Source organism: Symphalangus syndactylus, chromosome 12 (assembly GCF_028878055.3).
Source record: "Symphalangus syndactylus isolate Jambi chromosome 12, NHGRI_mSymSyn1-v2.1_pri, whole genome shotgun sequence".
Lineage (NCBI taxonomy): Eukaryota > Metazoa > Chordata > Mammalia > Primates > Hylobatidae > Symphalangus > Symphalangus syndactylus.
This window is the reverse complement of record NC_072441.2, coordinates 79,017,138-79,038,598: the sequence shown is the minus strand read 5'-3', so window position 1 is coordinate 79,038,598 and position 21,461 is coordinate 79,017,138. Positions and strand designations below refer to the sequence as shown.

The following is a 21,461-nucleotide window of genomic DNA, read 5'->3' as shown; positions in this document are numbered from 1 at the left end:
GAGAATGTCAGTTTTTTCACAACCCAAACAACACAGGATTGTATCAGCAAGATAAACAATTGATTTAATGTTCATTTAACAACACTTTTTGACCCCCAGAACCTACCAGATGCAGTGTTAGGCAGCAGAGATTCAAGATGACTAAGACACAACCTGTGTCCTCAGGAAATCTCAATCTAAAAAAATAGAACAGGAAAGAAAGAAAAATCTACAATCTAGCTGCACAAACAATAATAGCTAATACTTTTTGAGATTTTATTGTCAGGAACTTCTTAACTGTTTACATGAGTTAAATATTTTAATCCTCATAACAATATTTTATGCATAGAGAAACTGAGACACAGGCAAGTTTAGTAACTCACCCAGGGTCACATAGCTACTGGGTGGCAAAGTCAGGGTTAGCACCCAGGACAAATGCCTCCAAAGCTGGTACTGTGCTCTGCTTTACTGTAGCTAATAGTAAAAATGGTAGCAAAAATCAATAGCAGTAGAACAATGCAACAGATACTAAGCGGAAGAGGAAGACTCACAACAAAGACAACATTTGTGCTGAAATTTTTAGAACACATGGAATTTCTTCAGGCAGGTAGAGAGAAGATATAGAAAATGTAAACAGCAAAGATTGATAGTTTCTCTGTATGCCTCTCAGGGTCAGTGTGGTTCCTGTTGGGCTTTTAGCTCTGTGGGTGCCCTGGAGGGCCAACTCAAGAAGAAAACTGGCAAACTCTTAAATCTGAGTCCCCAGAACCTAGTGGATTGTGTGTCTGAGAATGATGGCTGTGGAGGGGGCTACATGACCAATGCCTTCCAATATGTGCAGAAGAACCGGGGTATTGACTCTGAAGATGCCTACCCATATGTGGGACAGGTGAGATTGCTCCACACAATTACACAGCTCTGTCGGCTCCTCCTTCCCCAGCATGATATTTTGTACTGGAAACAATTCCAGAAATACTGTTTTCTGTTATCCTATCCTGCTTTCTTGATGGAATAATTTCCCACAGAAGGCCAAGAAGATTTCCACAATCTGGGGGAATTTAGGGAGCGTAAGCTACTATAGCTTCTATTTGCCTCTCTGCCATGGAGAGAAAACAGAGGCTAGGCTACCTACCGCATAGACTTCTGAGCAGGGTTCTGTAACCCTCTGCTCAATTCCTCACTCCCACAACAAACCCACAAACCCACCATGCTATTTTCACAAATCGTGTGGCTTTATTTTATGTGATCTCAGTGTGAGTTTTCACATTTCAGCAAATTATGTAAGTTTACATGCTAACATGTATAAAATGAGAGAAAAAACAAGTTGCTTCATATAAGAGATAAGGGATTAACTCAGTTCCTCCTGCATGATCCTCTAGTCATAGGAAGGAAACCGTACCTGAAAGGGAGGCAACCTGAGAGGTTTTTTTATACACATAGGGCTGGGTCTGATAGATAATATAATGTAGGGCCTTCACAACAGAAACCTCTGAAACAGGGATAGCAAGTTTGAGAATAAAAATGATGTCTACTATGTTCTAAGCCGTGTCCTTAGTGCATTTTTTCTTTTTCTTTTTTTCATTTAATCTCATAACAACCCTGTAAGGTAGACTTATCTTCAATGTATAGGTAAGGAAATGGACACTTAAGGAGATAAGACAGTATAATTCATACCACTAGTATATAACAATGTAAGATGTATCTACCAGGGATGTTTATCTTCTGCAAACATTCCTAGGTATGTCTCCTATGCACATGTGCAAGAATTTCTTACTAGGATATAATGCCTTGGAACTGAATTGTCTGGGTCTTACGGTATGTCTATCTTCAACTTTACTACACAATGTCAAATTGTTTGCCAAAATATTTGGAAAAATTTATACCTGCAATGTATAAGAAATCCCATTCAATCACCTTTTTATCAGTATGTTTATCTGGCCGTTTGCATTTCTTCTTCAGTGAATTAACTGTTTTTATCTTTTGCTCATTTGTTTTTCTTTTTATTTTTTTTGAAACAGGGTCTTACTCTATTGCCCAGGCTGGAGTGTGGTGATACAGTCATAGCTCACTGCAGCCTCCACTCCCTGGGCTCAAGCAATCCTCTTGCCTCAGCCTCCCAAATAGCTAGGATATAGGTGCATGTCATCATGCCCACCAATTTCAAAAAACCTTTGAAATTTTTTTTTTGTAGAGGCGAGGCATGGTGGCTCATGCCTGTAATCCCAGCACTTTGGGAGTCTGAGGCGGGAGGATCACTTAAGCCCAGGAGTTCCAGATCAGCCTGGTGCAACATAGCAAGACCTCATCTCTACAGAAAATTTTTTTAAAAGTAGCCAGGTATGATGGCGTGCACCTGTAGTTCTAGCTACTCAGGAGGCTGGTTGGGAGGACAACTTGAGCCTGGGAGTTCAAGGCTGCTGTGAGCTATGATCATGTCACTGCTGTCTAGCCTGAGTGACAGAGTGAGACCCTGTCCCCAAAAACAACAAAAATTTTTTTTGGTAGAGACATTGTCTCGCTATGTTGCCAAGGCTGGTCTCAAACTCCTAGGCTCAAGCAATCCTCCCACCTCCCAAAGTGCTGGGATTATAGATGTGAGCCACCATGCCTGGCCTACCCTTTTTTTTTTTTTTTTTTTTGAAATGGAGTTTTGCTTTTGTCACCTAGGCTTGAGTGCAGTGGCGCGATCTTGGTTCACTGCAACCTCCATCTCCTGGGTTCAAGCGATTCTCCTGCCTCAGCCTCCTGAGTAGCTGGGATTATAGGCACCCACAACCACACCCAGCTAGTTTTTGTATTTTTAGTACAGACAGGGTTTCACCATGTTGGCCAGGCTGGTCTTGAACTCCTGACCTCAGGTGGTCTGCCTGCCTCAGCCTCCCAAAGTGCTGGGATTACAGGTGTGAGCCACCATGCCCCACCTCTTACCCATTTTTAATTGGGTTGTTTTTTCTCTTTCTTAGCAATTCTTAAAAGTTTAAAAAGAATATTTGGATACCAATACTATGTATTTAAAAATTGAGGTTTGTCTTTTTATTCTCTTTATGATGTCTTTCAATCTAGAAAAGTTAATTTTAATAGGCCGGGTGTGGTGGCTCACACCTGTAATCCCAGCACTTTGGGAGGCTGAGACAGGTGGATCACAAGGTCAGGAGATCGAGACCATCCTGGCTAACACAGTGAAACCCTGTCTCTACTAAAAATACAAAAAAATCAGCCGGGCGTGGTGGCGGGCGCCTGTAGTTCCAGCTACTCGGGAGGCTGAGGCAGGAGAATGGTGTGAACCCGGGAGGCAAAGCTTGCAGTGAGCCGAGATTGTGCCACTACACTCCAGTCTGGGCAACTGAGCGAGACTGCATCTCAAAAAAAAAAAGAAAAGTTAATTTTAATTTTCCTTTGCAATTTTTGTAATGTGTTTTATTCATTTATGAATGGAGAAAGGTAAGAAAAAATAAAATTTAAATAGGAAGAGATGTGGCCAGGTATGGTGGCTTATACCTATAATCCCAGTACTTTGGGAAGCTGAGGCAGGCAGATCACTTGAGGTCAGGAGTTTGAGACCAGCTGGGATAACATGGTGAAACCCCATCTCTACTAAAAATACAAAAATTAGCCAGGTGTGATGGCGCACACCTGTAATCCCAGCAGGCTGAGGCAGGAGAATTGCTCGAACCCAGGAGGCAGAGGTTGCAGTGAGCCAAGATCATGCCATTGCACTCCAGCCTGGGTGACAGAGACTCTGTCTCAAAAAATAAAAAGATAAAAAAGAAGAGATCTGACAGGGCGTCAGCCAGATAACATTTTAAAGGGATGGTATTATAAGTTTGTTCCAGCTATAATGCAGGTTATTCTGACTTTAAAGTATCATCACATAACATCTTTTTGAGTCAATTTCCAAGATATTCTGTTTCACTTGTAATTCTGTGTAATTTTTGGCACCAGGAGGCATCAGGGATTTGGAGCACATGGCAGAAACAAAGGTATCTTGAAAAATATCAAGGCAGTAGACCACTGTAATCTTAAAATAGCATATCAAATGCTGCTATTGCTGTTAATATTTAGATAATGTTAGATAATGTATTTTTTTAGAGGGTATCTCACTATCTTGCACAGGCTGGAGTGGAGTGGCTATTCACAGCATGATCATAGTACACTAAAGCCTCAAACTCCTGGGCACAAACAATCCTCCTGCCTCAGCCTCCTGAGTAGTAGATAATATGTTCTTGTGGATGCAACCTTAGGGTTCTGAAGGGGTAGTCTGTAGGAAAATGAATTGCTGAAAAGAATACACCACCTTGACATGGGCTATTATTCGATTCCATAATTGTGGCTTGCCAGTGAAACATTGCTAACTACCTGTAAAATATAGTGTTGGAAGTCATAGGCTAAATTGCTAAGTTCTTTAATCTATTTTAGTGTCTTGTTATGTACTTTCATATTTTGTCTTTGATGAGAGCACAAGGATCACACCAGTTCCCCTGATATAGGTGCAGAGCGCCCGGGTCTTCTCTCTAGCTAAGCCTTGGCCTTGGCCTCCTACGCACACAGCAGCTGGTGCCTTCCTGCCCCCTGAGGCTAATACATACTATGTGGCCAGAAGGTGGTTTATGCTTTTTAAAAAAATCTTATTTCAGAAATCTTTCCCTACTGTTTTCCAGGTTTTCCTCCCACATTTATGTCTTAAAACACCTGTAGTTGAATTTTTTTTTTTTTTTTTTTTGAGATGGAGTCTCGCTCTCGCCCAGGCTGGAGTGCAGTGGCATGATCTCGGCTCACTGCAAGCTCCGCCTCCCAGGTTCACGCCATTCCCCTGCCTCAGCCTCCCAAGTAGCTGGGACTACAGGCACCCGCTACCATGCCCAGCTAATTTTGTTGTATTTTTAGCAGAGATGGGGTTTCACCGTGTTAGCCAGGATGGTCTCAATCTCCTGACCTCATGATCCACCCACCTCAGCCTCCCGAAGTGCTGGGATTACAGGCATGAGCCACCGTGCCCGGTCTGTAGTTGATTTTTATGTGTGGTAGAAGGCGGGAATCCTCTTTTCATATTCATTTTTCTGAGGAAGAACAGACCCTCTCTAGAAACCCTAGACTGCTGCCTCAGTTCACTGGCATCACTCAAAATATTGGTTGAGTTTCTCACTCACTGACTCATTGCCTATTGCTTTGTTCTAGTCCTATTACAATCTTGTTTCTTCCAGGAGGAGAGTTGTATGTACAACCCAACAGGCAAGGCAGCTAAATGCAGAGGGTACAGAGAGATCCCCGAGGGGAATGAGAAAGCCCTAAAGAGGGCAGTGGCCCGAGTAGGACCTGTCTCTGTGGCCATTGATGCAAGCCTGACCTCCTTCCAGTTTTACAGCAAAGGTAAGAAGCTGCTGATCCTATAGAGCACTGTCTTTTATGATACAAACTTGATGGCTTCTCGAAGGACCTTGGGTATTTTCAGTACTTAGTTTTTGTATTCAGATGGAGGTGGCCAGAGAGAAATTAACAACTGCTGCAGTATGGAGCAGCATCTCTGTGGTAAACCCTCCTGACACGGATGGAATTCTTCAAACAGTCTCCTAGACTGGGAGACCCCACAGGGTGACCCTTGGATTGCATAGAGCCTCACGCTGATAGTTTGTATTCTAGGTGTGTATTACGATGAAAGCTGCAATAGTGATAATCTGAACCATGCGGTTTTGGCAGTGGGATATGGAATCCAGAAGGGAAACAAGCACTGGATAATTAAAAACAGGTAATGATGGGAACACTATTTTCGTTATTCAGTCACCCTTTTAACACTCAACCTCACCTCCAGCTTCCCGATATTCCTTTCTCTGTCCCAAATCAAGAAAAAATTACCTCAGGGTTCTCACTTCTATCTTCTCAGTCAGAGACTCTTAATTCTGAGTCTGACACTTAATGGCCAGTGTGTTAGTCCATTTTGCATTGCTACAAAAGAATACCCGAGACTGGGTAATTTATAAAGAAATGAGGTTTGTTTGGCTATACAAAGCGTGGCACTAATATCTGCTCAGCTTCTGATGAGGCCTCAGAGCTTTTACTCATGGCAGAAGGCAAAAGAGGGAGCAGGCATGTCACATAGTGGGAGAGGGAGCAAGAGAGAGAGGGAGGTGCCGACTCTTTCAAGAACCAGCTCTTGCATGAACTAACAGAGTGAGAACTCACTCATCACCAAGGCGATGGCACCAAGCCATTCATGAGGAATCCACTCCCATAACCCAAACACCTCCCACTATGCGCCACCTCCCACACTGGGGATCACATTTCGGCATGAGACTGGGTGGGGACACACATCCAAACCATATCCGCCAGACAGTAGTGCTCAATTATGTGCTGGGCAGATGCTCCCTATGTGCAAGGTGCTTAGTGACATACATAAACCAATGAGCAGATGACACTTCAGTGAGCTCAGAGCCCAATAAGACAGACCTAACTAACCATGAGATAAAGCAGTACAAAGAACCAGCAGGAGCTTTGGAATTACATATTTTTACTTTCTTTTGTTTCTAATGTGATCAGTTTCTTAGGGCGGTTTCCATTAGCAGTCTGTCTTTAAGAGTAGGGGAACAGCGTAAAGGTTTAATATTCCTTCGAACAGTTTTTTTCCTTCAAGATACACTTAGGATACACGTATATAAGAACTTGACAAAGATCGTGAAGAGAAACATTTTTTAGAAATAAGATATAAACAAAAAAGTTAGTGTCTACGTTCCTATGTTGGGGAACAAAGAAAACTCCAGGGTACCTTGCTTCCCATTTCTCTTTAGCACCTTGTGACTTTTGGGGAGGGGCAGATTAATAACAATTATAGTTTTCCTTTCCTGGCTGATCACCATTAACCTGGCAGCAGCACTGGCTAAATCTCCTGTCCTTAGTGCCCTCCAAGGAGCAGGAGCCCTAAACTCTGGGTTGCTCACAGACTCACGCAGTGGTGGTGTTCAAACCTGAAGCAACTTTTTATATCACATTTCCAACTCAAGGTTAACCTGAGCATCTTCCCAAGTCTCCCACAGCTTCTGTCCTGTGTTGTTCCTTCTCTTGACTCCCAGGTCCAAGCACTTACCCTGTTCTTTCATGATCAGGTGCCATGTGTGGAGATAGCTTCCAAGAGAGCTGGGAGGAAGAAAAGACACACCCGGGCAGGATCAGGAACACTGGGGGCCCCTGGAGGAGGGGAGAGTGGGGGAGGGTACAGGTTTTAAATAAAATGTATTGGGTAATTAAAGAAGTTGCTGGTTGGGGAAAGAGGACTGAAAACAATTCAGGAAGATATACAGACAATCTCTCCTCTCTCCTTTCTCTCTCCTCTGTCTCACGTCGTCTCTCTTGTCTTCTAGTCTCGTTACTCATTTCCTTAGTAATCTCATCCACTCTCATAGTTTCATCCATCTCTCCTATGGGGTTTACTCCCAAAAACCAGCTTCAGCCTCTTTCTTATGCTCTAAACTTACATTTTCAAGATTAATATTCCCCAAATACAGCTCTGATCATATCACTCTCCCACTCAAAATCCCTCACTGGCTCCTCACTATGATGGGTCACAGAGTAAAGGTGAAGCTCTTTAACCTTGCAGTAAAGGTAATTCAATCTGATCTCAATCTGCCTTTCCAGACATCTCTCCCACTACACCCTGTTAGGCACGCTGCTTTTCAGCTACATGATCCTAACAGTGCCCCACACCTTCCTGCCTCTGTTGTTCATTTCACACCTTTCCACTGGCATCCCCTTCCCACAGGTCGAAATTCTACTCAGCCTTTTGGCTCAGCTCAAATGCCACCTCTTACATCAAGCCTCTGAGATTCTCTTGATCAGAAGGAATCTTTCCCTCCTTTGATACCTACAGTATTATGCCTTCTATTTCTTGACTTTAAACTCTTTAAAGATAAAAAACATCATATTCATTTTTGTGTACCATCAGTACCTCGCACAATACTCAGTAAATATTTTAATGAATAAATAAACTGAGAGTACTAAGTGTTTTTCTTGATTGGTCTTACAGCTGGGGAGAAAACTGGGGAAACAAAGGATATATCCTCATGGCTCGAAATAAGAACAACGCCTGTGGCATTGCCAACCTGGCCAGCTTCCCCAAGATGTGACTCCAGCCAGCCAAACCCATCCTGCCCTTCCATTTCTTCCGCGATGGTGCAGTGTAACGATGCACTTTGGAAGGGAGTTGGTGTGCCATTTTTGAAGCAGATGTGGTGATACTGAGATTGTTCAGTTTCCCCGTTTGTTTGTGCTTCAAATGATCCTTCCTACTTTGCTTTTCTCCACCCATGACCTTTTTCACTGTGGCCATCAGGACTTTCCCTGACAGGTGTGTACTCTGAGGCTAAGAGATGTGACTACAGCCTGCCTCTGACTGTGTTGTCCCAGGGCTGATGCTGTACAGGTATAGGCTGGAGATTTTCACATAGGTTAGATTCTCATTCATGGGACTAGTTAGCTTTAAGCACCCTAGAGGACTAGGGTAACCTGACTTCTCCCTTCCTAGGTTCCCTTCTATATCCTCAAGGTAGAAATGTCTATGTTTTCTACTCCAATTCATAAATCTATTCATAAGTCTTTGGTACAAGTTTACGTGATACAAAGAAATGTGATTTATCTTCCCTTCTTTGCACTTTTGAAATAAAGTATTTATCTCTTGTCTACAGTTTCATAAATAGCATCTAGTACACATTCACTTTGTGTTAGATACTGTGTTAGGTGCTGGAGGAAAAAAGATGAATAGAACATCTTCTCTGTACTTGATGTTCTCACAGTCTGGTTGTAGAGACTGTCACATAAACATTTCATCCCAATTCATTTAATTTGTTCATTCAGCCAATATATATTGAGTTCTTACTCTGTACCAAGAACTGTACTACATTTCTGGGATTAAGTGGATATAAGGAGATCTCAGTGTTTAATCTACCTGAGGGGAGACTGAATTAAGTGACATGGAAACTTGGGTCTTGAAAAACATTTTAAGGTTATTTTTTCTTTTCTCTCTCTCTCGCTCTGTCTCTTTCTCTCTCTTTCGTCGGGGTCTCCCTCTGTTGCCCAGGCTGGAGTCAGTGGCACTCATAGCTCACTGCAGCCTTGATCTCCTGGGCTCAAGAGTTCTTCCCACCTCAGTCTCCTAAGTAGCTTGGACTACAGTGAACACCACCATGCTTAGCTGATTTTTTAAAAATTATTTTTTGGGAGGCCGAGGTGAGAGGATCGCCTGAGCCCAGCAGTTTGAGACCAGCTTGTCTCCCTATGTTGGCCGCCTCGGCCTCCCAAAGTGCTGGAATTATAGGTGTGGGCCACTGCACCCAGCATGACACTGTTGTTAATATGGCAATAATCCCCAAATTGATATACAGAATTAACACCATTTGTATTAAAATCTCATCTGGCTTCCTTGCAGAAATTGGCAAGCTGGCTCTAAGATTCATATGGACATTCAAGGGCTTCAGAATAGCCAAAACAACCTTGAAAAAGAACAAAGTTGGAGGACTTGCACTTCTCAATTTCAAAACTTAACTTCAAACCAATAGTAGTCAAGGCATACAGATCAATGGAATAGAATTAAGGGTGTAGAAATAAACCACGTTCATTTGACATGGGGTGCCAAGACAATTCAAGGTGGAAAAGAATAGTCTTTTCAAAAAATCATGGTGGACAACTGAATAACAACATGGAGAAGAATGAAGTTGGAACACTACTCCACCTCATATAAAAAATTAATTAAAAATGGCTAAAAACGTAAAGGTAAGAGCTAAAACTCTTAGAAAACACGGGGGTAAATCTTCCTGACCTTGAATTAGGCAGTGGTTATGACACCACAGCACAAGCAACAACAACAAAAAATTAGGGCCGGGCACCGTGGCTCACGCCTGTAATCCCAACACTCTGAGAGGCTGAGGTGGGCGGATCGCCTGAGGTCAGGAGTTTGAGACCAGCCTGGCCAACATGGTGAAACCCTGTCTCTACTAAAATACAAAAATTATCTGGGCGTGGTGGCGGGCCCCTGTAATCCCAGCTACTTGGGAGGCTGAGGCAGGAGAATCACTTGACCCTGTGAGGTGGAGGTTGCAGGGAGCTGAGATCAAGCCACTGCACTCCAGCCTGGGTGACAGAGTGAGACTCTGTCTCGAGAAAAAAAAAAAAAAAGAAAAAAGTTAGATAAATTGGACTTCTGTCAAAATTAGAATTTTTTTGTGCACCAAAGGACACTATTAAGAGAGGGTAAAGACAACACAGAATGGGAGAAGATATCCACAAGTTATGTATCTGGTGAAAGAATTAATATCCAAAATATGCAAAGAACTCCCACAACTCTACAATTAAAAAAATTAAAAATGGGCAAAGGACTTGAATACATATTTCACCAAAACAGATATACAAATGGTGAATAAGCACATGAAAATATGCTCAACATCACTAGCCTATAAGGAAATGTAAACCAAAACCACAGTGAGATACACTTCATACCCATTAGAATGGCTATTGCAACAACAACAACAACAACAACAACAACAAACCTGGAATATAACAAGTGTTGATGAGGATGTGAAGAAACTGGAACTCTTGTACATTGTTAGTGGGAATGTAAAAGGGTGCAGCTGCAGTGGAAAACAGTGTGTTGGTTCCACAAAAACTTAAACATAGAATTACCATATAATCCAGCAATTCCACTCCTGGGTTTAGATCCAAAATAATTGAATGCAGGGATTCAGATACTCATACACCAATGTTCTTAGCAGCATTATTCACAAAAGCCCAAAGGTAGAAACAACCCAGTGTCCATTAACAGATGAATGGATAGCCTAATGTGGTAATATTCTACACAAAGGAATATTATTCAGCCATAAAAAGAAATAGAATTCTGGCTGGAACGGTGGCATGCCTGCATAGTCCCAGCTACTAGGGAGGCTGAGGTGGGAGGATCGCTTGAGCCCAGAAGTTTGAATCCAGCCTCGGCAACATAGTGAAACCCCACCCCAGGTAAAAGAGAAAGAGAGAAGAAACAAAGAGGCTGGGCACGGTGCCTCAAGCCTGTAATCCCAGCATTTTGAGAGGCTGGGGCGGGTGGATCACTTGAGGCCAGGAGTTCGAGACCAGCCTGGCCAGCGAGGTGAAACCCTGTCTCTACTAAAAATACAAAAATTAGCTGGGCACAGTGGCTCATGCCTGTAATCCCAGCTACTTGGGAGGCTGAGGCACAAGAATCGCTTGAACCCTGGAGGCAGAGGTTGCAGTGAGCTGCGATCGCACCACTGCACTCCAGCCTGGGCGACAGAGTAAGACTCCATCTCAAAAAAAATAAATAAATAAATAAAACTTTCCTATTATTTAGCCATGTGATTCCAAATTAAATATTGCTCAATCATTTTGTTGTTATTCTTCTCTACTTCTCTTTTGGTCCATATTAGCAAATTCTGTCCCTGCCTCTTCAAAATATAATATGAATCTGGCCTTTTCTCTCTCCCTCTACCATGACCACACGGTTTAAGCTCCCTTTGTTTCCCCCTAGTCTTATGTGATAGTCCTCTAACTTCCCTACTTCTGCACTACACTCCGCCCTACAGTCTGTTTTTCCCTGTACAAAACTCTCCCATTACTCTTTCATTTGTTTAACAAATATTAAGCCTCTACTATGAGGCAGGCACTGTTCTGGTAATTCAACAGTGACAAAAATTCATAACCTCATTGGGTTTATATTTTAGTGAACTTAAAATATAATACAAAAGTCTTAAGTGGCCTACAAGCAGCATGATCTGGTCCCAGGCTGTTTTGTTTGTTTGTTTGTTTGTCTGTTTGTTTTTGAGATGGAGTTTTGCTCTTGTTGTCCAGGCTGGAATGCAATGGCGTGATCTCAGCTCACTGCAACGTGCACCTCCCATGTTCAAGTGATTCTCCTGTCTCAGCCTCCTGAGTAGCTGGGATTACAGGTGCCTGCCACCTTGCCTGGCTAATTTTTGGTATTTTTAGTAGAGACGGGGTTTCACCATGTTGGCCAGGCTGGTCTCCAACTCCTGACGTCAAGTGATCACCCGTCTTGGCCTCCCAAAGTGCTGGGATTACAGGCGTGAGCCACCAGGCCCGGCCTTTTTTTTTTTTTTTTTTTTTTTTTTTTTGAGGCAGGGTCTCACTCTGTCACCCAGATTGGAGTGCAGTGGCACAGTGACATCTCACTGCAGCATCGACCTCCCGGGCTCAAGTGATCCTCCCACCTCAGCCTCCCGAGTAACTGGGACTACAGGCACATGTCACCATGCCCAGCTAATTTTTGTATTTTTTGTAAAGATGAGGTTTTGCCATGTTGCCCAGGCTGGTCTCGAACTCCTAGACTCCAGTAATCCGCCTGCTTCAGCCTCCCAAAGTGCTAGGATTAACCAGCGTGAGCCACTGCACCTGGCCCAGGCCACCTGTCTGACTTCATTTCAGCCTGTGGTGTTATGGAAAGTGGTTATCTAAACAAAATTAGAATGCCATTAGAAATAAGGAGTTGTTCAAGAAATGCTCATGCCCATATAAAAGAGTGCTTATCAACACCTCTTCCCCAGTGAGAGACAGCCCAGGGCCTTATTTGGTTACTGTGTTCAACTCTAAGACCAGGATTTCTGGCTGATGATTTCTTTCTGATTTCTTTCTCAAATTTGGGTATGGCTCCTTGAGGCCTGGCAAGCAGATGCTTAATATTTGTTAAATAAACGAAAGAGAAATGGGAGAGTTTTGTACAGGGGAGTGATGTGAACTGGGGTACAGGGAAGAATAGACTGTAGGGCGGAGTGTAGCGTGGAAGTAGGGAAGTTAGAGGGCTGTTACGTAAGTCTAGCGGGGAAATGGTGGGAACTTAAACTGTGGTCATGGTAGAGGGAGAAAGAAATGGCCAGATTCGCTTATACTGGGTAAAACTTAAACTATCTTAGCCAATATATCTTTTAAAAAAATGGAAAGGAACAGAGTAATTACAATGAAAACTCTAATTCTGCAAAGAAGAGAATGGATGAAAAATAGCACACAGTTATCGTTGATCTGTAGCATAAATTATGTCCTGCTAGACAGGAATATGGAAGACTCCCTGCCTGGCAGTAGAACGAGTTCCTTGGCAAGGTAACTGGGAAACTTGAGGCTCGCTTTCTATGGGGATCTTCTTTATTTTATTTTTATTTTTTATTTTTTTTTGAGACGGAGTCTTTCTCTGTCCCCCAGGCTGGAGTGCAGTGGCGCGATCTCGGCTCACTGCAGGCTCCGCCTCCCGGGTTCATGCCATTCTCCTGCCTCAGCCTCCCGAGTAGCTGGGACTACAGGCGCCCGCCAACACGCCCGGCTAATTTTTTGTATTTTTAGTAGAGACGGGGTTTCACCGTGTTAGCCAGGATGGTCTCGATCTCCTGACCTCGTGATCCGCCCGCCTCAGCCTCCCAAAGTGCTGGGATTACAGGCGTGAGCCACCGCGCCCAGCGGGGATCTTCTTTATGGTCTAGCATGGCTCCTGCTTCTTCCTGCTAGAGGATCTTACTTGTCTCTTATTCTCCACGGCTATGCCAGAGATGGGCACATGGAAATGCCCTTTCTGGGCATGCCCTACTCAACTTTAGCTGTGGTACAAATTGGAAACCTAGAAAATACAATAGATTGCTGGGCCTGGGGTTTCTTTGGCAATACGTTCCCATAAAAGCTCAGTAGCTTTTGGTCTGAGTTATCACACCCAAAAAATGTTTTTCTAGATAAAATGTTTAAACCTGAGAATTTGAAACTCCTAGGAATCAACCTCAGTGCTGTGCCATCCCCTGACCTCCATTTAATGGTACTTGTCCTAAGTAGCTCAAAATAAAAGCCGTAAGAGCAGATGTATACCCATAATCTGAGCTATGCCCTCTTTTCTGGGAAAATGCTTAGCTGGAGGTGCATGACAGAAGCCTGGAACTCTGGTCTTATTTCTTGCTAAATCTTTTGCCTCCTTGCCTCTGCATTAAGTTTAGTTTGGTGCTTTTTATTTATTTATTTATTTTTTGAGATGGAGTCTTGCTCTGTTGCCCAGGCTGGAGTGCAGTGGTACAATCTTGGCTCACCGCAGCCTCTGCCTCCTGGGTTCAAGCGATTCTCCTGCCTCAGAGTAGCTGGAATTACAGACTTCCACCACCACACCCGGCTAACTTTTGTATTTTTAGTAGAGATGGGGTTCTGCCATATTGGCGAGGCTGGTCTCAAATTCCTGATCTCAAGTGATCCGCCCACCTCGGCCTCCCAAAGTGCTGAGATTATAGGTGTGAGCCACTGCACCCGACCAGTTTGGTACTTTTTCTCCTATAGGGCTCTAAACTATGGGATTCTATATTGCAGGCTATAGGCAGAAAGAACTTCACTTAGCAAAGCAATATATTATTCTCTCTATGCTTCTAGATAGAACACTTTCAGATTAAGTTACTTGTATTTCTTGTATTCTTTCTTTTTTTTTTTTTTTTTTTTTTTTTTTTGAGACGAAGTCTTGCTCTGTTGCCCAGACTGGAGTGCAGTGGTGTGATCTTAGCACACTGCAACCTGTGCCTCCCACGTTCAAGCAATTCTCCTGCCTCAGCCTCCCAAGTAGCTGGGATTACAGGCATGCGCCACCACGCCCGGCTAATTTTTGTATTTTTAGTAGAGACAGGGTTTCACCATGTTGTCTGGGCTGGTCTCGAACACCTGACCTCACGTGATCTACACGCCTCGACCTCCCAAAGTGCTGGGATTACAGACATGAGCCACTTTCTGAAGCCTACAAAAGGAGCCAACATATGCCAACATGCTGAATTTTTCCTATCATTTCTTTTTCTTCTTCTTCTTTTTTTTTTTTAAGACAGGGCCTCACTCTGTTGCCCAGGCTTGAGTGTAGTGGCACAATCATGGCTCACTGCAGCCTCGACCTCCTGCACTCAAGTGATCCTCCCATCTCAGCCTCCCGGGTAGCTGGGACTACAGGTTTGTATCACCACACCCAGCATGTATTTTGTAGAGAAGGGTTTTGCTATGTTGCTTAGGCTGGTCTCTAAATCCTAGGCTCAGGCAATCCGCCTGTCTATCTCCCAAAGTGCTGGGACTACAGGGGAGAGCCACTGTGCCCGGCACTATCGTTTCTTCTCATACCACACTCCAGTGGGCCTGTGGTCTTACCCCAAAACAATAGGCAACAGATAGTTCATGAATTCATAATTTCCAATTTGGACTAGAGTCCTCATTGCCCCATCCCCACACCCTCCATTCAGCCAATTCCACATTTTAGAGTTTGTAACTTCTACCAAATTCTGAGTCAGCCAAAATCGACTACTCTTCTTTGCAACAAAGAACCTCTTGATACAGGTCTTGCAGGCTGTGATTGTGTCACATGCTCATTCCCCAGCCAGTCTTTGTAGCCGGAGGGATACAAAGCTTTGACAGGCTGGCCTTGGGACCTATGCCCACATTTGAAGCTAGGGGCAAGATTGGTTCTATCTTAAGCCCAGGAGTGTCGGGGTTTCCCCGTTTTAAAATCAGGGTGCTGTTACCACGAGAAGGAGGAATGGAAGCTGGTGAAAAAAAAAAGTATACTTCCAACATCTTTTAGCTTAGCTATTCTCAACTTTCCCATATTACTATAGAGAAGACAGATGTTGTTCACATTTTCGACACATTTCCACGGACACATTCACAAAATGATATCAGTCGTTGGTAGCTACCCATAATTCTCCCCTTCTCTCTCCCAGAAAGCATACTGGAATGCACATATATCAACATAATATTATTATAGGGATAATCTGCTGAATTGGCTCTAATTGTTAAACATATCACTTTCAAATGTTGGTATTTTTTATTAGTAACACATTTCTCGTGACTTACCTTATAATTAATTGTAACACATCAAATGTGTCACACCAATTGTTGTTATTCATTTGTTACGGGAGAGGTCTTATCATTGGCTTCTAGAGTACTCCCTAATTATGTCTTATTTTGTTCTCTTGGTAAATTAAGTTCCTTCTTTGAGCACACATTGCTAGGTGACAGGGAGAACTTGTAGGATAATGGGGGATGTCTACTAGGATCAAATAATGCATCAAGCAGATAAGCTACACAGAATATCAGAAAGAATATATATTTTCAATTCAGAACATTCCTATTTTCCCTAATGACTCAATAATTCTGTTTTCTTTCTTCAGAAAGTTATTGCATAATATTAACATAAAGTTAATTGAGGGGGAAACTCAACATTATGGTAAAATTCTCTTTTCTAGTCCCATATTCTCCTATAGTCCATGAAAGGTATTCCTCACCTCACCTTCGTGCATTTGTTGGACAGTGGAGTCAGTAAGAAGTAAGCTATTCCATTATGAAAATAATGTATGTTATTAAATTCCTAGCACACTTGGGTAAATTAACAGAGACTAGAACCTGCATTGGAATCATATTAAAATTCAAAATCCTTTTCTTTAAGACTAAATAAGGGTAGGGCGCAGTGGCTCACTCCTGTAATCCCAGCACTTTGGGAGGCTGAGGCAGGTAGATCACCAGAGGTCAGGAGTTCAAGACCAGCCTGGCCAATATAGCAAAACCCTGTCTCTACTACAAAAAAAAAAAAAAAAAAAAAAAGTACAAAAATTAGCCAGGCGTGATGGCGCGCCTGTAATCCCAGCTACTCGGGAGGCTGAGGCAGGAGAATTGCTTGAACGTGGAGGTGGAGGTTGCAGTGAGCCGAGATTGCGCCATTGTACTCCAGCCTGGGCTACAGAGGGAGGCCGTCTCTCTCTCTCTCTCTCTCTCACACACACACACACACACACACACACAGACTAAATAAGACAGAGAAGCTTGAAGCAGCTGATTTTCAGGGGGCATGAAGCTAAGAGATGGTGACTTCAAAAGCTGGAGAAGGCACAACTGTAACAAGTAGGGACAAAGCTTCCTTATTTTGCTTTCATTTCTCCTTTTCCACATTATTCAGGAGATGTTGCCTCGTTTGTGATGAAAGGGAGTCTGCACTCCTGGTAAGACTTAGTGTTGTGCAGCATTCTGGATAAGACTTAGTTGCCGCGCAACTGTTGTGCAAAACATTTGCCTTGTTTTTTTGTTTTCAATCGCTGAAATAAATTTGCAACAAGTGTGCCCCATTTCAGGGCAATTTACAGCTTTGCAAAAATCCAATTTACAGCTTTGGAATGTCACAGGATGATGTTTAAGTTTATAAAATACCTTGAGTGATGCAAGGATAGATTATCTAATGACATGTTCCCCTAATGTATTCAAACACTGTATGTGTTTACAGACTTTTGCATACCAGGAGGAGATTCAAAGAGAAACCTAAGGCTTAAAGCCTCAGAAGCCATTGCCAAGTCATGATGAACCAGAAATGAAGACAAACCATGTAGAATATTGTGATTAGGAAAAGTTAATTCAACGAATGTTTATTGATTATTATCTAAATATGTGTTAAGCCACAGTGCAATACGAAGATGAGTAAGACAAGATCCTGTGTTTTCAAGTTAGCTAGTGAGATGAAACTATCTTATGTGCTACAAATACAGAATCAGAATTTCGTGGTACAATTTGTGTCATGCAAGTGTAGCTAGAGGGAAGAAGAGTTGGGGTAGTTAGAGAAGGCTCTGTGAGGAGGCAGTACTTGAAGTGGATCTTGCAGAACAAAGAGGCCAAGGAATGGAGAGAGCCATTCTAGAAAGGAGGCAAGAATGACTGGGCAACTGGGGAGGTCCATGGGACCAGCATGGCTACATCAGAGGCTGAGTTTTCAAAATCTGGGGTTTTGTTTGTTTGTTTGTTTTTGTTGTCGTTGTTGTTGTTGTTTTTTGAGACTAGTCTCGTTCTGTCGCCCAGGCTGTAGTGCAGTGGTGCGATCTCAGCTCACTGCAATCTCCGCCTGCTGGATGCAAGCGACTACAGATGAGGCACTAATTTTTATATTTTTAGTAGAAACGTGGTTTCACCATGTTGGCCAGACTGGTCTCAAACTCCTGGCCTCAAGTGATCCACCAGCCTCGGCCTCCCAAAGTGCTGGGGTTATAGGCATGAACCATCAGATTGCCTGAGCTCAGGAGTTCAATACCAGCCTGGGCAACACTGTGAAACCTCATCTCCACTAAACTATAAAAAATTGGCATGGAGGCATGTGCCTGTAATCCCAGCTACTCGGGAGGTTTGAGGCAGAAAAATTGCTTGAACCCGGGAGGCAGAGTTTGCAGTGAGCCGAGATCGCGCCACTGCACTCCAGCCTGGGCAACAGAGCGAGACCCCCTCTTTAAAACAAAAACAAAAACAAATTGAGTAAAATACTCAGGAAAGGAGGCCAGAGCATGGGGAAAGAGCCTTGGAAGGCAGGGGCGCAGGACTTCATGCAGCAGGCAACAGAAAACATTTCTAGAAAACAGCATGATAAAAATGTGTTTTAGGAGCACAGTTTGGCAGTGATGTGCAGGATGAGATTCCACAACAGACTGGATTGAAGGTGCTGAAATAATTTAAATCATCAGAAAATATTTATTTAGTGTCTGCTGACCATCGCATCATATACTGTGGAGGATACGAAGAAGAGTAGGAGCTACAGGGCCCCTGTACTTTATGGGCTAACAGGTAGTTACATAAAGCAAAAATACAAATAATTATCATATTAGGCAGAAAATTGAGGATGGTTTTTCTGTACTCAGTCTATGTGTCTGCCACAAGGAGCCTCAAAGCCTCAAAGCTTGGTAGAAGCTCAAAAAGTGACAACAAGTTGGGGATAAAGAAAGGCTTTTTTTTTTTTGGAGACGGAGTTTCGCTCTTGTTGCCCAGGCTGGAGTGCAATGTGCGATCTTGGCTCACTGCAACCTCCAACTCCCGGGTTCAAGCAATTCTCCCTCCTCAGCCTCCCAAGTTGGTGGGACTATAGGCATGTGCCACCACACCCGGCTAATTTTGTATTTTTAGCGGAGACGGGGTTTCGCCGTGTTGGTCAGGCTGGTCTTGAACTCCTGACCTCAGGTGATCCACCCGCCTTGGCCTCCCAAAGTGCTGGGATTACAGGCATGAGCCACCGCACCTGGCCAAGAAAGGCTTTTTGTAAGAGCTATTTTCAGAGATGGGCCATGAAGGAGGAGCAGAATTTCAAGAGGCAGAAATGAGAAAAGGAAATTCCAGAAAGAGGGAGGCAACACGATAATTTTGGGAAAGCACTACTTTAAAAACAAGGTTGGTTCACTTCTAGGTCAATGGACAGTTTTGTCCTCTTGAACGAGTTAGCCTTTCAGAACTTTAACTTCTCCTCTGTAAAATGAGGATAATAATATCTACCTCATAGAGTTGTGAAGATTAAATAATAATGCACAGAGTCTAGCACACTCATTGGCATATAATTGGCATCCAACTAATGTTAGCTAGGACTATTATGATCATTAAGCAAGTCAACAGTGCAGAGGGTGACAAGCATAGATGATCTGGAAATATGAGGAAAACTAGTTGCTTAGAGTATAAGGTTCTTGTGTGAGGATAGCAAAGATGAAACTTCAAAGATAGGGCGATGCTTTTGTTTTGTACAGCATCTGAAATACTGGAATAAGGACTTTGGTTCGAATCAGTAGGCAATATGGAATTATTGAAGAGTTTTGACACAGAAAATATTTTTGTTTGTTTTTATTTTTTTAGAGGGAAGGTCTTAGTCTGTCACCCAGGCTGGAGTGCAGTGGCAACCTCCTGGGCTCAAGAGATCCTCCTGCCTCAGCTTCTCAAGTAGCTGGGACTACAGGGGTGTACCACTGTGTCTGGCTTTTATTTTTTGCAGAGACAGGGTCTCACTGTGTTGCCCAGGCTGGTCTTGAGAACTCCTGGCTTCAAGGGATCCTTCCTCCCTTGGCCTCCCAAAATGCTGGGATTACAGGTGTGAGCCACAGTGCCGAAACAGGAAATAGATCTATAATTATATAATAATATATTTTAAAAATATTATTCCACATCTATATTTATCTATATCTCTATCTATCTATCTCTATCTATATCTTTTGAGACAGAGTCTCATTCTATTACCCAGGCTGGAGTGCAGTGACATGATCACGACTCACTGCAGCTTTGACTTCCTGGGCTCAAACAATCCTCCTACCTCAGCCTCCAGAGTAGCTGGGACCACAGGCACATGCCACCACACCCAGCTAAATTTTGTATTTTTTGTAGAGATGGAACCTTGCCATGTTACCCAGGCTGGTCATGAACTCCTGGGCTCAAGCAATCCTCCCGCCTCAGCCTCCCAAAGTGCTGGGATTACAGGCGTGAGCCACTGCACCCGGCCAAAACAGGAAATCTTTCGATCAGAACTCTGCTTTTGGAAAAGCGATGAGGGCTTAGACCTGTGTGGTCTAATACAGTAGCCATTAACTGCAAGAAGCTATTGAGCACTTGAGATGTGACACTGAAAAGTTCAAATTGAGATGTGCTGTAAGTATAAAATACAAAACTGGATTTTTTTTTTCTGAAACAGCTTTTTATTAAATGGCAAAGCAGAATTGCAGCACAATTTAAATGTCTATAAATTAGGTCACAAAAGGGATGCAAAATGTTTGCAGTTTGAATATTCTAATTCATACAGGTAAAGTCATTCATGAACTCTTACACCAATACATAAGATTATTCCATGATTAAAAGTAGCCCAAATCTAATAACCATAGGCTATATTAGTGGATCTCTTTTCCTATTATAAGATTTTAGCTTTACTGCTGATGCTGATTTCTTTACCAAATGGAACCTATAAATTTTTAAAATTTGAGGCCAGGCTGGGCGTGGTGGCTCCTGCCTGTAATCCCAGCACTTTGGGAGGCCATGGTGGGCAGATCGCTAGAGTCTAGGAGTTTGAGACCAGCCTAGGCCACATGATGAAACCCCGTCTCTACAGAAAATAAAAAAATTAACCAGGTGTGATGGCATGTGCCTTTAGTCCCAGCTACTTGGGAAGCTGAGGTGGGAGAATTGCTTGAGCCTGGGAGGCAGAGGTTGCAGTGAGCCAAGATTGTGCCACTACACTCCAGCCTGGATGACAGAGGAAGACCCTGTCTCAAAAAATAAATAAGATAAAACTTGTTAAAGGATAATAACAAAGGATGACTGCAAATCAAGTAGTTGAGTTGGCAGAAAATTCTGAGAGAACAAGTAAGATAAAATACTGAGCAAGACTGTCAATAAGCATATATGTGAAACACTCCTATTTCATTCACAGTTCTAATACTACTGCACTGTGAAGGAATTTTGCAAAAGTTGATCTGCTGGGTACAAATAAATCTAGAGACCAAATTCTTTGTAACTGTTCTCTTCTAGATGTGGCTTACATCAGGTTAGTCAAACTTAATCCACTTTCATATATATTTCCCAAAAGATCTACTCTGTGCCAGAGATAACAAAATCTGGAGTGAAAATATTTACAGTTCATCACTACTGTTTACCAAGTACTTTTTCACCCTATTTCTATTTTTCCTCTAAATTTTGTATTTTAAACATACACATGACCA

The 21,461-nt window shown here is 42.9% G+C and overlaps 1 protein-coding gene across 7 annotated transcripts in view; it reads left to right on the top strand.

The window, feature by feature from the left end:
- CTSK (cathepsin K) overlaps window positions 1-21,461 on the top strand; it is a 34,741-nt gene that overhangs the window by 3,405 nt on the left and 9,875 nt on the right. For 2 of the 7 annotated variants that reach the window (XR_010117557.1, XR_010117554.1), the window contains 4 exons: window positions 650-868; window positions 5,181-5,346; window positions 5,617-5,722; window positions 9,389-9,732. Coding sequence is in view for 3 of the 7 variants with exons in the window: in XM_063626134.1 (XP_063482204.1) it covers window positions 650-868; window positions 5,181-5,346; window positions 5,617-5,722; window positions 9,389-9,518 (621 nt within the window). In the remaining 4 variants the exon portion in view is untranslated. Of the gene's footprint in view, window positions 1-649; window positions 869-5,180; window positions 5,347-5,616; window positions 5,723-7,990; window positions 8,660-9,388; window positions 14,932-21,461 lie in introns of those variants that run through there. The other 5 variants (XM_063626136.1, XM_063626135.1, XR_010117556.1 and 2 more) reach the window with 4 other exon arrangements.